The following is a 12477-nucleotide window of genomic DNA, read 5'->3' as shown; positions in this document are numbered from 1 at the left end:
TATGATGTTTTGAAGTATATATATAGTTGATTGACTATAGCTAATTAACAATATGCATTACCTCACAGTTCTGTGGTGAGAACACTTAACATCCAATCTTAGCATTTTTCAAAAATGCAATATATTGTCATTAACTATAGTCATGATGTTGTATAACAGATTTCGTGAACTTATTCCTCCTGTGTAACTGAAATTTTGTATCCTTTGACGGACATATCCCCATCTCTGCAACTGTTTCAATAACCCCAGCCCCTGAAGCCCCCATTTTATAGAATGGGTATGCATCGGTGAGAATAGTTGGTAAATGTTGACTCATTCAACTCTGTAGAAGTGAATCTCAGTAACAGTTTAACTACATTTTTAGCTTGTACACAGGAGTGGCCTAGTAAGGGAGTACTTGGTCAGCCTGACATACATCATCTAGAGTTTTTAAGGCTACCTTAAGGAACATCTATAAATACACACACAAAAACACACTTATACACTCAGTGGTCAAAATGATTTTAAAAATCACATCTTAGCTCAAAAAGATAATTAAGTTAACTTTTATTTTTCATTAAAAATGAACTTTCTAAAATATTACTAAATTTCATTTTAAGCTCTGCCCTGAAGTGCTGATACCACTGAAGTAACATTTTTCTTCTTTCAATTTTTTCTTGTAAAATTATAGTTTTCTCTTTTTCTAAAATAGCAGGGAGTTCCTTCCAGTTCTTGATAAAGATAAAGGGAGCGCCCATGGACTTGAGTAACTGCAGAGGAGCACTGTGGTGCACAGATGTATTCCCACAGCTGCCAGCTGTCATCACGTCTTCCACCACAGGAATGGAGCCATAGGAGCAAGCCTCATAGATTCGATAGCATTCTGTGTTTACTCCAACCGGGCACAATGTGAGATCACTCTGAAGCAAGGCATCTTGGTAATTCTTAAGACTTTCATTTGTTTCCTGAGGCTGCCAGCTAAAAAATCAGAAAAACAACTGTAGTTTTCACTTTACTAAGTATGTATTTTGTGAACAGAAATACCTTATCTTTTAATAAAATCAGTTTCAGGAAATGGTGAAACTTATAGAGATGATAGGCATAAGAGATATCCAAAATCCTGGCCCAAATAGATTTCTTAAAAAGGCTGAAGAATTTGAACATTTTACAGTTGTACATTTATAAAATCCAGTAGTCACCGTAACACTTCTGAATGGATAATGATAATTTAACCTATACTTTCGGAGTGCTAGGTCCTCTCTTCCGTACCTTACCCTCATGGAGCATATGTTCTAGTTCTAGTGGTGGAGATGGATAGTGACCAAGTGAAGTCAGTAGATTATTTAGATGGGGTAGAATACTATGAGAAAAAAGCACAGGAGTAAGTAGAGCAGGAGTTTCTGAGGGGGTAGGGTTGCAATCTTAAATAAGTGATGAGGGACTGTCTCACTGTGGCAGCATCTGAGCACAGAGTTGGGGATGAAGGAGCAAGCCATGTAGATCTTGGGGGATAAAAGAGCAAGCAAGAGTGAAGGCCATGAGACAGCATGTGCCTGGCACGCTCAAGGAGCTGCAGGGAAGCCAGGGTGGCTGTGGTAGGGTAACTGAGGAAGCAGGCGCAGAAGATAAAGTCTGAATGGTCACACCGGACTCTATCATGCAGGCTTTTGATCATGGGGTGACATGACCTGATGTAGGTTTTATCAGAATCAATCTGGCTATTGTGTTGAGAATGGACTGTACAGGGGCAAGGGTAGAAGCTGAAAGATCAGTAAAGAAAGATAGATGTGGCTGGGCGCGGTGGCTCATGCCTGTAATCCCAGCACTTTGTGAGGCTGAGGCGGGTGGATCACCTGAGGTCAAGTTCGAGACCAACCTGGCCAACAAGATAAAACCCCATCTCTACTGAATACAATAATTAGCTGGGTGTGGTGGTGGGCACCTGTAATCCCAGCTACTTGGGAGGCTAGGGCAGGAGAATCGCTTGAACCTGGGAGGCGGAGGGTGCAGTGAGCCGAGAATGTGTCACTGCTCTCCAGCCTGGGCAACAAGAGTGAAAGTCTCAAAAAAAAAAAAAAGATTTCTCCTGACTAGTCTCAGTGAAATAAGCAATAGGGTCATAAACTAAGAAAGGTAGAGGTGTTAAGAGTGGAGAAAGAAGGTATAAAAGTCTTCTAGGAGAGTGGGAGAATATATGGACAAGGCAAATATAAGACTGCTGTGCACCTGAGGTTCAAAGTCATGTGTTTAAATCAAGGTCAATTAGCACCTTTCTCCAATTATGTTTAGCTGTATGGGTGCAGGCATGGAGTAGGCAGACAGCTGGATTTAACCAGAGTTATGGTTTGCCAGATTAGGGGAATAGGGAGCTGAAAGTATAGGCAATTATGATTGACAATGAAATTTAAGTTGGGTAAAGAATAAAATGAAGAGAGGGGAGTGAAGGACAACAGAAGGGCAGTAGGAACAATAGATTCTAAGGGCCAGCTGAACTGTCAGAGTCAGATTATTACAGGGAATGAGCTGGAATGAGAGATGATGGTGGTTGTAGAAAGAGATGCTGGGACTTGAGATCATGTTCAGAAGGTACAGTATATGTAATGACCAAGTCTAGGAAATGACCATGAGAGAGAATGGCTGAGGTTGGGTAGAAGCCCAGATCATTGGAGGAGGGAAGGTGAAGGAACTGCAAAGACCAAAATGATAGAAAGACCGTCTATGCAGATTTGGCAGTCACCAAGAATTGAGAACAGAGTAGTGTCAGACAGAGTTAGAGAGTACCAGGAGCTAAACTCTTCGAAGAAGTAGGGGGATAAACCCAAGGGTAAGTGCATGATTTCAGAGAGTAAGGGTGATGGATGGTTTTGTCTGTTGACATGAGATTCAAAATTGAGATTATTAGGGAGGGAAAGGGGAGAATAGTCTAGAAGCAACAATGAGAAACAAGGAAAACATCTACTCAACTTCTGGCTAAATGGTATCAGAGGAGTTACAAGAATTATTCCCATAATAACCTTTGTTATTTTATACTGTCCTCATTCATTCTACTCCAGACATACTGGCCCTGTTGTTCCTGTAACATAGTAAGCACAATCCTGCCTCAGGGCTTTCACTCTTCCCTCTGTCTGGAATAGTCCTGTCCCAAATATACACAAGACTCACCCATGCACATTCTTAAGGCCTGTGCATAAATGAAACCTTCTAATGAATGCCTTCCTTGGCTATTCCAAAATAGCAAATGCTCCACCACCAACACCCAAGCCCTCTCTATATCATTCTTCTGCTTAATTTTTTACAGGGCATTTATCATCTTCTGACACACAATATGTTTTACTTGCTTGTCTCCTCCAACAAGCATTTAAGTGCCAGGAAGGCATGGACTTTGTTTTGTTCACTGCTGTATTTACTGTGGGTAAACAGTTTCTGGCATAGAGCAATTGCTTGGTAAACACTGACTGAACGAATATGATATGGTTACATTAGCAATAAAGAGTACCTGTTATCATTTAAAAAGTAAAATTCCAGACCTAACCGGACATTTTTTAAAGCATTACTTCCCTGATGACTCTGCATTATGCTTTATTTGAAAACTTGACTTGCCTATTTAAAAACAAAATAAATGATTGCAAATTTACTTCCTTCACACCATGAATACCTGTTTCCTGGTTACTACACAAAAGAAGAAATTTAACCCTATCAAGTCTCCCTATCCAACCATTCATCCACTCACCATTTATCCTAGGCTGACTTGGTGCAAGGTCCTATGTTAGATCTGGGGATTCACAGAAGAAGAATACAATGTCCGTGTCCTGAAGATGGTGTCAGATTCCTGAATTCCTGAATTTGTGAGGGGTATTGCACACCAGTCTTGGAACACTGAATTGGTCCATTGCACATCATCTCAGGGATGAACCTAAGTATCTCGTTAGCATTTATAATCTCCTGTGTGACTAACAAATATTACTGAGGAAACCCTAACAACTGAAATTTGCAAATGACAGTTGCCAGTGTTCCTCTTCAAGATGGACTAGTCATAGGAGGTTCTCCGTATTTTAAATGTGTACAACCCAGTCTCTTCACAGTTTTAATTACTAAATGTATCCTCTGGGGAAAGACTGGTACACAGAGTTACCCATGCCTCTTTGGAAACCTGTGTTTCTATATAAAGCAACTCTCAGACTGGACAACAAAATGAATGAATTAAATAAGCATAGAACTTACTGTTCTCTTGCTGAAACCCAACAAAGCTTATCATTCCCATCTTTTTTCAAAATGTTCATTAGTGCCTGTCTGGATGAATTTTCATAAATCGTTCCTAAGAAATTACATAAATATGGCCTCTCATCATGCAGCATTGACCAACTTGCCTCCACCACAGGAAAATTCCTGTATCTATAAAAATAAATACACATGAATTAATATATCTCCACCACAGGAAAATTCCTTATAACTCTAAAAATAAATACACATGAATTAATATATGATATAGAATTTGCAAAAAATCCCCCTAACCCAACCTCTTAGGTAGCAAGAAGTACATAAAAGAGGTTTAAAATGTGATTTCTAAATCTCAAATTGTAATTTTCCATGCATACTTTGGAAAACTCCCTGAATCTAGTAACTTAAAAAAATGAATTTCACATTGACATCTCTTATAAAATTGTCACAGAGATTTTGTGCCTAAAGTTCTTTGTTTTTGACATTCTTTAACTTGCATTACTCATCTGCAGCTGTTAGGCATGTTACATTCAAAACCTTCAAATTATAAAGACTTCTGTATTCACGATGATCGTGATTTAAGCAACATTTTAGCCAGGTGATGAAAAGATTACAGAATGCTCCAGGGGAGGCAGATGGATGGGGAAAAGGAAGATGTTGATCAAAGGGTATGAAGTTTCAGCTGGACAGGAGGAATAAGCTTTAGTGATCACACAGAATAGGGTGACTATAATAAATAATAATGCACTGTATATTTCAAAATTGCTAAAACAGCAGATTTTATGTTTTTACCACAACAATTGTTAAGTATATAAGGTGATGGATTTGTTAGTCTGATTTAAGCATTCTACATTGTAAACATATTTCAAAACATCATTTGTACCCCATTAACATATACAATTACTATTTGTCAATTTAAAAAAAAGGAAAGATTTTATAGTTCGCTATTGCAAAGGGCTCTGATAAATTAATCCCAAGGGCTTTTCAAGTAGATTAAAACAAACTGACAGATAAAAAAACATGGTATGCCATACAGGAAAAGTTACCTATTTTTATAAGCATTTGGAAATCCCAGGGATTAAAAATGTGTACCTGAAATTAACCTTCACACGAGAACAAAATTTTACCTAACAGTTAGTATATAACAGGGTTTCTTAACCTCAGCATTACTGACATTTTGGGTTAATTTTTTCTTGTGGAGGCTGTCCTATACATTGTGGGGTGCTCAGCTGCATCCCTGGGCTCTATCTGCTAGATACCAGTTGTGACAGGACAATCAAAAATGTCTCCAGGCCAGGCACAGTGGCTCATGCCTGAAATCCCAGCACTTTGGGAGGCTGAGGCAGGCAGATCACTTGAGGTCAGGAATTTGAGACCAGTCTGGCCAACATGGTGAAACCCCCCCTCTACAGAAAATACAAAATTAGCCAGGAGTGGTGGTGCCCACCTGTAATCCCAGCTACTTGGGAGGCTGAGGCAGGAGAATCGGTTGAACCCGAGAGGCAGAGGTTGCAGTGAGCCGAGATTGTACTACTGAACTTCAGCTGGGATGACACAGCAAGACTTCGTCTCAAAAAAAAAAAAAAAAAAAGTCTCCAGACACTGCCAAATGCCTCCTGGTCAGCAAAATTGCCCCTGGTTGAGAACCACTGACCTATATAAGAAATATACTGGCCTAGTGAAACAATACCATGCTTACCAAGAGGTTGCATCTTATACTGTATGAAAACATTTTACAAATGCAGGCTCTGCTCAAAAAATAGATTTTTAAGAGGGTCTTAACCCTGGCTTTACTTAACAAAAACCTTTTTGTCTGGCCCTACCCCAAACCTACTGAGTCAGGATATTATAGGAGTAGGCCTGATAATACATCTCATTACTGGCACAGATGTGCCAGTGACATCTGTGTCGCTAACTAGGCAGCAGTCTAAGGCCACATCCAGCAACCAGTGACAGAATAATGAATAATGAATGTATGATTCAAAAATCATGTCAGTGAGATTTTTCATAATTCATCCACTCAACAAATACAGAATGTCTACTCTGTGCAGGTGCTGTTTTAGGCTCTGTGGATAGAGCAGTGAACAAAAGAGAGAAAAATCCCTGCTCTCAGGAGGTTTATATACTAGTGGCAACTTACCTTAAAGTCAACTTGCTCTTAATTAAAAACATCCTATTAACAGAAAGATAAAAATATGTTTTTCATTTTATAGTTGGAGAAAGACTGTATCTTTTTGTTTTTTGTTTTTTTTGAGAGACAGTCTCAATTCACTCTGTTGCCCAGGCTGGAGTGCAGTGGTGCAATCTCATCTCAGCTCAATCTCCTGGACTTAAGTGATCCTCCCACCTCAACCTCATAAGTAGCTAGGACTACAGGTGCCATACAGGAGTCTATACCACCATGCCTGGATACTTTTTGATTTTTTTTTTCTTTTGTAGAGAGAGGGTTTTGCCATGTTGCCCAGGATGTTCTTGAACTCCTGGACTCAAGCAATCTGCATACCTTGGCCTCCCAAAGTGCTGGGATTACAGGCAGTGAGCCACTGCGCCTGACATAAAAGACTGTATCTTGAGAAACCTTAGCTATCATTTAATTAATCCCTCCTTTTATAGAAGGGATTTGTATAAATTCAGCCAGTCTCAAACATAATGGTACAGTATATTCCTGATATAATAATATTGCCTTTTTTTTTTTTTTACTATAAATAGATACTACCATTGTTTTTTAAAAAAGTCTATCTGCCATTTCTCTGCTAAATATCTTTTTATGGCACTCCTAATGAGCTTGAAAAATCCACTCTATGCCTTGGGATTTTAAAAGAAAAAAAGTAACTCATCTCCTCATTAAAGAATAAAATACTCTTAAAAACATCATAATTGTTATTGAAGGATGCAACCACACCCTACTTTTATCACTGAGAAAGACTGTACCTGGCCTCAATAATCCCGGAAGAACTAAATTTATTACAATTTTGAATAAGTCTTCCTGGTTCAGAAATTCAGGTGCTAGGGCCTAAGAATGTTTCATCATATTTTTACTTACGTTGCTACTCCTAAAGGCCACTGAAAAACATCCACGTCATTAATCCAGGGGCTGTCATATATTATGAAAAGCAGCTCCACGAAGCCTCCATTTCTTTTGAGGAATGGGTTTATCCACTCATTATTACAATGTTCATTTCCAAGCAAAACAACAGCAAGATGCTGGAGTTTTTGAATTTGCACTAAATTTTGTGCATAAAGTAACCACTGGGTGGCATAAAAGATCTTTGCTTTTTCTCTTCCATTTAAAATAAGTACCACATTATTCACATCAACAGAGAAGTACCCTGGTATTACAGCTGGACCAGTGATGAAGCTGTTAAAAACAACACAACAAAAACAAGAGACAAAGCCTGAACAAAGGTATTTCGTATCAGAAGTTCATCATTTTATACAAAATCTACAATGAGATTTAATCCATATTCTTTCTAGAAGTACAATTTCTATAATACAATTTCTTTTGAATAAGTTTGAATGATGGGGCATAGCTGTAGATTAATGGTAAGCTTTGGTTGTAGACAGATCAATTTGCATACAATACAAAATGTGATTTTTTTTGTTTTTTTTTTTGAGGCAGTGTCTCAACTCTTGTGGCTCAGGCTGGAGTGCAGTGGTGCAATCTTGGCTCACTGCAGCCTCAACTTCCCTGGCTCAGGTGATCCTCCCACCTCAGCCTCCCGAGTAGCTGAGACTACAGGTGTGCACCACTACATACAGCTAATTTTTTGTAGAGATGGGGTTTTACCATGTTGCCCATGCTGGTCTTGAACTCCTTGGCTGAAGCAATCCATCTACCTCAGTCTCCCAAAGTACTGGGATTACAGGCATGAGCCACCATGCCTGACCTTTTTTTCTGTTGTTGTTTTAACCACAATGAAAATAAATGCTGGCTAGAATTTAAACTCTTAAGCAAAGAAATATAATAGCATGGAACTCTTAAAATAATGGTGTAGTTCAAACCAGAAAGGTATTTAAAGTCAGTAGTTCTCAACCCTTTTATAGTGTGAGCCGCTATTACACTCTTCATCTGAATCAATGGATGAGAAAGTGTTGACAAATTGAGAAATGAAGAATGGCATTATAAACATTCCATGAATGTTATATCTCAAAAATATAATGTTAAAAAAAGCAAGGATTAGGACACTCACGAAATATAATTATACATAAACTTGAAAGTATAGTCATAAAAATTATTTACGCATATATATTTAGGATCAGTATTAATATGAAAATTTGAATGAGAGGATCCACATCAAATTCATAATAGCGATTCTATCTGAGGAGGAAGGAAGAGGAAAGGGACTAGAAAACAGTATAAAGGGAGCTTTACCCTTATTGAAAGTATTTAATTCTTTTAACAGGAAAGTTAAATATCTGAAGCAAATATGACAGAGAGATGAAATTTGTTAGTTTTGAGTAAATGGGAATTTGTTGTATTACTTCTTTTTTTTCTTGAGAGAGTCTCACTCTGTTGCCCAGGCTGGAGTGCAGTGGCATGATCTCAGCTCACAGCAGCCTCCACCTCCTGGGTTCAATTCTCGTACCTCAGCTCCTGAGTAGCTGAGACTGCAGGTGCATGCCACCATGCCCAGCTAATTTTTGTATTTTTAGTAGAGACAGGGTTTCGCCATGTTGGCCAGGCTGGTCTTGAATTCCTGACCTCAAATTATTCACCTTCCTTGGCCTTCCAAAGTGCTGGGATTACAGGTATAAGCCACCGCACCCAGCCTACTCTCTTGTTTAAACTGTATTTAAAAAAAGTTATCATTAAAGGAATATGTATCATAACTCATTTTTTTCCATATTAAGTGCTGTCTAGAACCACCAGTACCATTGAAATATTTTCACTAGTATGAATTAAATGTAACAAATACCATTTAATTCATCTTAAAATCAGTCACTCTTATCCTGGATTCTTTACAACCTGCTTAAACCATTTCTTTATATCCTGATAGAATCTTTTAATTTTCAGCACAAATACGCCCAAATCCTCCTTTCATTGCTTCTTACTACTGCTGGGGATAAAAACTAACATTTGTTCAATGCGTTTTACATACATGATACATAAGCACTTTGCATGGGTCATCATCAATCCCCACAACAACTCTGAGGAGTTCATTATTCTTTCATTGGCATTTGTGAAATTGCACTTTAGCTGCACAGCTTGGAATGGCAATGCTGAGTTCTCAACCAAGCTCTGTCTCACTTCAGAGCTTAAGTTTTTCCATAACACCATGGTTAACAAATACTAGAGTAAATAGATATTAGTTAAAACACAAAACCTAAATATGTATTTTACTATGTATACATGTACCATATGATTTATATGACATTATTCTTAAATTATATAACATACAGGGACCAGGACTATGTTTTGAAGACTATATTTGCCTTGGACAGTATCTAGCACCGGCAATGACTAATGATTCAGTGATAATTTAGTAATTTAAGATAATATGCAGAATGTGAAGGACTAGAAAAACTAGCAATGATGATGATAATTATGGTATGCTTAAAATATTATTATTGATAGCATTTGAATACTTAATATTTCTCTTTTAGAAATATAAGCAGGTATAATTCTTAGAGCATGAGAAAGTCTTCCAGTCCTCCTTCCCCATGTTAGGCCAATTTTATGAAGGAAAAAAAGGAAACCGTGAGAGAGGTTCTATGACTTGCATAAAGCTAGCTGACACTAGATAGGAAATGGTACAGGTTGGACTCAAATGTGGTTGACATTAAGCCCATATATATCATGTGCCCAAACAATTTTAGAGTGCCATACAGCTGGGTGTGGTGGCTCATGCCTGTAATCCCAGCACTTTAGTCGGCTGAGGTAGGTGGATCGCTTGAGTCCAGAGTTCGAGACCCGCCTACACGATATGGTGAAAACCCATCTCTACAAAAAATACAAAAATTAGCTGGGCATGGTGGTACATGCCTGTAGTCCCAGCTACTCAGGAGGCTGAAGCAGGAGGATCACTTGAGTCCAGGAAGTTGAGGCTGCAGTGAGCTGAGATCACGCACTGCACTTCAGCCTGGGTGACAATGAGACGTTGTCTCAAAAAAAAAAAAAAAAAAGTTTTAGTCAACGTATTAAAATAAAATATATGAAGCTATTCTCAAATGTAACTTTCATGTGAAAGGAATATCTTTCTAATTTTGTTGATCCACACAAATTAACAAAATGAAGTATGATTCGTTCAAGGGCACATTTATACTGTCTTGGTCTTGGATGTCTACAGCTCCCTGTGTTTTGGTAATGGTGAAAGCCAAGGGGTCAATACTGGGAAGCTAAGGTGTAGGTCAGAGGTTCTCAGCACCTTTAGTGTTCCTGTAAATTTTTCAGTGTCTCCCAAGCTAAAAGAAATGCTTAACAGTTCAATTTTTAAAGTCATTAGGTCTAAACAACCTAGTAAGTATCTATGTCCTAACAGCTTAAAAGTGACTTAAAAAATAATAGACACTGAAAGAAAAAATCATATTCCTATTTCATTCTTAACTAATTACAAGTATTTAATAGCATGTGTGCACCTGCTGAGCACTATACAACTTCTCAAACCTTGGAATTCGTGGACACTGTCAGTGTCATTTCCTATTCCACACTGATTTTTGTGCAGTACATGCATTTTATCACGGCAACCATGGAAAACCCAGCTTCACAAAGTCCTGACATTGCTGAAATAAATGCAGGGTGATCTAATGTGAAACTGTACTACTTTGAACTTGCAGTTTGCACGGGGCATGACAGATGTCAAGTATCAGTGTTTCCCGTAAATATTTAAAATAGTTTGTGATGTCCCACAGTGCCTCCATCAAGGAACCACAGATCTAAAAGATGAAACTTTAAGGCTCAAAAAAATTTCATTAGACTCAGATACTTGGTTTGTATATATGTATATATGTGTGTTGGGAAGTCTGTTAGTCAAACTGCAATGGGTTGAGAAGTAAGGAAGTGATTACAATGAGTATAGACAACGATTCTGAAAGTTTTGAAGAGAAGGCGATAAAGCAATAATGGATGAAGAAGTAGAGAATAAAGGAGAGCAAGAAAGTAATGCATGGAACAAGGTCCTAGAAGCAGATGGGATGCATAGGTGGTGGGCTTTACTTGAGCCAGGAAAGATTACTCAATGTTTGAGAGCTTGGAAAGAGATAAGGATGCGTGAGGGACCAGATAGAGAGTAGGTACATGTTAGAACAGCTAGTTGAGAGAGATAATTATGACGTCCTCAATTTTCCTGATGAAAGAGGAGGCAGGGTTGTCTGCTGAGACAGAGGAAGTAGGTAGATGTTGGGTGGTGGGCTAGAGAACAGTGGACAAATTTGCTCATGTTTCTGTATTTTCTATCTTTGTGTCACATTAGCTACCTACTCATGCAGACTAGAAACTAGGGACTTGTCAGATGTTTCTCTCTCTCATCTTCCCATTTAATTAATCCCTAAATTCTGACCATTTTGCTCCTAAATATTTCTGGAATTTGTCCCCGGCTCTGACCCACCACCACTTCCCTATTTCATGCATTAGTTTTATCTCTGTTGGATACTTCCAATATCCTACTTGGTCTGCCTGCAGTCAGCTGTCTCCTTCAAATCACTTTCCCCCAAGGCTGCTAGGGAAATCTACACACACAAACACATGACAATACCACTATCCTGCTTAATCATCCTCAACTGCTTTTCACTACCCTAGAATAAAGTCCAAGAGCCTTAATGTGGTACATACAAGGCCCACCATGATCTGGCCCTTGCTCAATCCTCCCAATCTCAGCTACCCTACCTTTTCTTCATGCTCTAGGAATACTAATCGGTTTGCAATTCCACGCACAAACCCAAGTTGATCAGTTACGAGCCTCTGATGTCACCTGTGCTGGGAATATAATCTTTTTTCTGCCTTGCTAACTTCTACTCATTTTAAAGACTGCTCAGCTATCACCTCCCTTAGGAAACCTTTGTTGATAGGCCCCACACCCCTAACTCTACTCACATTGAGTTAATTGCTTTTCTTCTGTATTTCCATAACAACAAACACGGTAGAGTATGCATATTCTTATCATTATGCTTTCTATATGGTATGAAAATAATTTATAAGGCTGGACATGGTGGCTCATGCCTGTAATCCCAGCACTTTGGGAGGCTGAGGCGAGTGGATCACCTGAGATCAGGAGTTCGAGACCAGCCCGGCCAACATGGTAAAACCCCGTCTGTACTAAAAATACAAAAATTAGCTGGGCATGG

General features: G+C 38.7%; 1 protein-coding gene across 1 annotated transcript in view; it reads right to left on the bottom strand.

The window, feature by feature from the left end:
• Positions 1–514: 514 nt before the first annotated feature.
• TMEM5 (transmembrane protein 5) overlaps positions 515–12477 on the bottom strand; it is a 32944-nt gene continuing 20981 nt past the window's right edge. The window contains exons 4-6 of the mRNA XM_011929218.1: positions 7241–7555; positions 4201–4371; positions 515–957 (exon numbers count right to left, since the gene is read on the bottom strand). Of these exons, the coding sequence (XP_011784608.1) occupies positions 540–957; positions 4201–4371; positions 7241–7555 (904 nt within the window). The 3' untranslated portion in view covers positions 515–539. The remainder of the gene's footprint in view (positions 958–4200; positions 4372–7240; positions 7556–12477) is intronic.

The sequence above is a fragment of the Colobus angolensis genome, unplaced genomic scaffold (genome assembly GCF_000951035.1).
Source record: "Colobus angolensis palliatus isolate OR3802 unplaced genomic scaffold, Cang.pa_1.0 Scaffold80, whole genome shotgun sequence".
In the NCBI taxonomy this organism is placed as follows: Eukaryota; Metazoa; Chordata; class Mammalia; order Primates; family Cercopithecidae; genus Colobus; species Colobus angolensis.
Note: the sequence above shows the minus strand (reverse complement) of the source record. Positions and strands in the feature narration are given on the sequence as shown.